The sequence below is a fragment of the Triticum dicoccoides genome, chromosome 6B (genome assembly GCF_002162155.2).
Source record: "Triticum dicoccoides isolate Atlit2015 ecotype Zavitan chromosome 6B, WEW_v2.0, whole genome shotgun sequence".
Classification (NCBI taxonomy): Eukaryota; Viridiplantae; Streptophyta; class Magnoliopsida; order Poales; family Poaceae; genus Triticum; species Triticum dicoccoides.
Window position 1 is genome coordinate 179,680,388 of NC_041391.1, and position 3,591 is coordinate 179,683,978.

Here is a 3,591-nt window from a genome sequence, read left to right on the forward strand (position 1 = left end):
TTCCATTAAGACATTGAGCCCAAAATAACAGCCAGATAGAGTTACAGATTACAGTCAGGGAAGAGGTGACCGAGCACACAACCCAAACAACAGCAAAACTAGCAGATGCAAACCTCACCAACTAATAAAGGGTAAAGGATGAGGGAAATAATCACTGTTCAAAAGTTCAAGCATGCTTGGCTGAAGTTGTACACCAAACTTTGGGTGGAGCGTTGGTGTTCATTCTCAGAAAATATGAATTCGAAGAACCCTTGTTAAGAAACAAACTTTACATAAATATTAAATGGCAGGTCTCCAAACATCGACATTTCTGAACTCAATCAAAGAAGATAATTATTTGGGGTTCCCCATTACTACCAGAAAATGAAAGAAAAGAAGGTAAGGAAATTTGGGGTTCCCCATTACTACCAGAAAATGAAAGAAAAGAAGGTAAGGAACTAGCAAACCAACAAAGGGGGAACAGAAAGAGCAGACACAGGACTATGCAGGCACAAACAAATTATCAGAAAAACACCACTGTATGAAACTGAAACTAAGTCTAACAATTACCCTAAGAAAATTACTATATCTAGCTACACAACTGCATGGCAAACTCAAACACTTAGAAAATAATTAATTACTCCCTCCAATCCATATTAATTGTCGCTGATTTAGTACAACAACTAATAATCACTCCGATCCATATCAGGGAGTAGTAAAACTAGCTGTGCAGTTGCGTTGGAAACTCAAAACTCTTTTAAGATTTTTTTATCAGAAACTATTGTAACTGTGTGGCCCATGAGGAATACACTCGAATCTACACTGCGGCATGTCAATTACAATCGGAAATGAAGTCTTGACAATGATTGCCAAAACAGATTTGTAAGGCTACAATGCATCTGTCCTACTTCCCCACTTTGCAAGCTCAATCCTCATACGTTTGTAAACACCATCCCTAGAGCTTACTCAGTGTGCTAATGGAAATCCATTAGTAAATAGCGAGTTGAAATACTGATAGGTGTGAGATATCAGATATGTACGAGCCTACGAGCACTCAACATAGTGGAAGCATTTCCCTGTGTGTGCATCACTTTATAATCTTCCTCCCTTTTACCTCTCAAGGAGGAGAAACATCAGAACAATCATTACTAGCCTAAGGGGAATATAGCCGAAAAGAAGAGGTGCGCAGGTAGGGAGGCACCACCCAAACACCTAAACATCTACTAGCACGAATCATACCTAACAAACCCTAAACCTCAAAGCCTAGAACCCTAAGACCTAGAACGAATCATACCACCTAACCCCTGTTTTGTCGCTCCGCGCGAAATCCCAAGGTGGACTACGCCATGGAGAAGACGATCCAAAGCGAAACTGAAACCAGAGAAAACCCACCTCGTCCGTTCTAATCGCGTGATCAGCCATGGCGGGTGCGGACCTCGCGGATTTCCTGTTCCGACACGCACGGTGAGGGTCGAGACGCGACGAAGCGCAGGAAATGGAGGCGGAAGGGGAGAGGGGATGGCGAGGGCAGAGAGAGTGAGGCGAGGGTTCTCACCGCCTGCAGCGCGAGGGACGGCTGGCCCTCCTGGAGCAGGCCGCGGGCGCGGGACAGCATGCTCCACCCATCTCCGGCCGCCGCGGGCTGCGGCGGCGGCGGAGGCTGCTGGGGCTGGGGCTGGGACGGATGCTCCGCGGGCTCCATCTCGACGTCGGACGGGTCCATCGGCGGCGCCTCCCGATCGACTGCGCGCTCTCGTATGTGCTCCGCCGCCGCGAGGTGCACGGCGCCGCGGGGTGATGGCTGGTAACTGCGGGCGACGGCTGCTCTGCGGCTGCTGTGCCACGCCTCCAGATGCTTCCAGGTGGTGCGTGCCTCCTCGGGCAGTCGGGGGCGGCCTGGTTTCGGTTTCTAAAAGAATAGACGCACGAAAAGGAAATCCTGATTCTCAAAAAAAAAAAAACGAGAAGGAAATCCTTCGAAATTTTACGAGTTGGTCCCCAATTTTCCCCTGTATTTATTTAGCTGTTTTACGGAGGAACAGATCCTTGAAGATAAAAAGCTAACGCGGCGGCGCTGGCGATGGTGGGCGACGTGCGCTGGCGAGTCCTATTAGCGTCGAACATCGCGGCGGCGCAACGGATCTCGCTAACGGAGCGTGTGCTCTGGCTCCGGCGCGAGGCCCTCCGCATCGTGCTCCTAATCGATCGCGGGGGAACAGTAGACGCTCGTTTTCTTCGCGAGGGTGAGTTCATCGACATCAGTGGTATCGTCTCCTTCCCATGTCACTTTGCTAGGGTTCGGGACAGGTTTCCGGCGACGCCCGCGGCGGCCGGTGGAGCGGCTGCACCGTCACGTGGCGAGAACGCACCAGCACCGGGGGAGAGCCGACGTGTCGGCTATGGGCCGCGAGAGGATTGGGCGCGCGGGACCCTGTGCGCGACGCACTCTGCCGCCCCTGACAGCTCGACCGAGCTGCTGGGGTGTGGACCGGTCCGCCATGAGACCGATGGCCGCCACGTGGTGGATGAGAGATCTGACTGCCATGGTGCGAGCGACGCTAGGGTTTCGGGGGCTGAGGCAGGTATTAAGCGCCCCGCCGCTCCAATCCCCCCATTCTCGATCTCGATGAGTGCCTCTCCCATTTCTGGGACGCCCCACCACCTGCTAGATCTAGGGTTCGGCAATCCTTCTCGTGGTGGGAGGGGAAAATCCATGGCGATGCCCGCTCGTTTGCTCAAGTAGTTGCTTCTTCTTCCCTGCCATCTACTCCCGATGTGCCTCGAGTAGATAGAGTTCCTGAGATTAGAGGGGACAGATTCGGTGCGGGGCACCACGGCCGTGGCGCTGGTCGCTTCGATCGTGGCCGCGGCTGTGGTTTCAATTCTCATGTCTGGAAGCGCAAGACGGAGACCAGGGACTCCTCGACGACGAGGTTCTCTGGATCCGGCGAATCCGGGTTCGAGAGGTGGGACGGGGCGGCCGACGGGATGTGCTACCTCTTGAGCTTGCGTTGGTTTTCCCTTGAAGAGGAAAGGGTGATGATGCAAAGTAGTGTAAGTATTTCCCTCAGTTTTGAGAACCAAGGTATCAATCCAGTAGGAGACAACGCACAAGTCACCGAATACCTGCACAAACAATTAACAACTTGCACCCAACACGATAAAGGGGTTGTCAAGCCCTTTACGGTCACTTGCAAAAGTGAGATCTGATAGAGATAGATAAACGGTAAAGTAAATATTTTTGGTATTTTTGGTTTATAGATTAGAAAGTAAAGATTGCAAAATAGTAGATCGGAAACTAGCAAGATATAAACGAGATTCAATATAATGAAAAAGAGACCCGAGGCCCATAGGTTTCACTAGTGGCTTCTCTCGAGATAGCAAATATTACGATGGGTAAACAAATTACTGCCGAGCAATTGATAGAAAAGCGCATAGTTATGACGATATCTAAGGCAATGATCATGAACATAGGCATCACGTCCGTGTCAAGTAGACCAACTCATGTCTGCATCTACTACTGTTACTCCACACATCAACCGCTATCTAGCATGCATCTAGAGTATTAAGTGGCAGTAATTTGCCTGACTGTAATGAGGAGGTCATCCTCAC

The 3,591-nt window shown here is 50.6% G+C and overlaps 1 protein-coding gene across 1 annotated transcript in view; it reads right to left on the reverse strand.

The window, feature by feature from the left end:
- LOC119323272 overlaps positions 1–1,871 on the reverse strand; it is a 5,292-nt gene extending 3,421 nt beyond the window's left edge. Inside the window, exon 1 of the mRNA XM_037596875.1 lies at positions 1,535–1,871. Coding sequence (XP_037452772.1) covers positions 1,535–1,702 — 168 coding nt within the window. The 5' untranslated portion in view covers positions 1,703–1,871. The remainder of the gene's footprint in view (positions 1–1,534) is intronic.
- Positions 1,872–3,591: the final 1,720 nt, after the last annotated feature.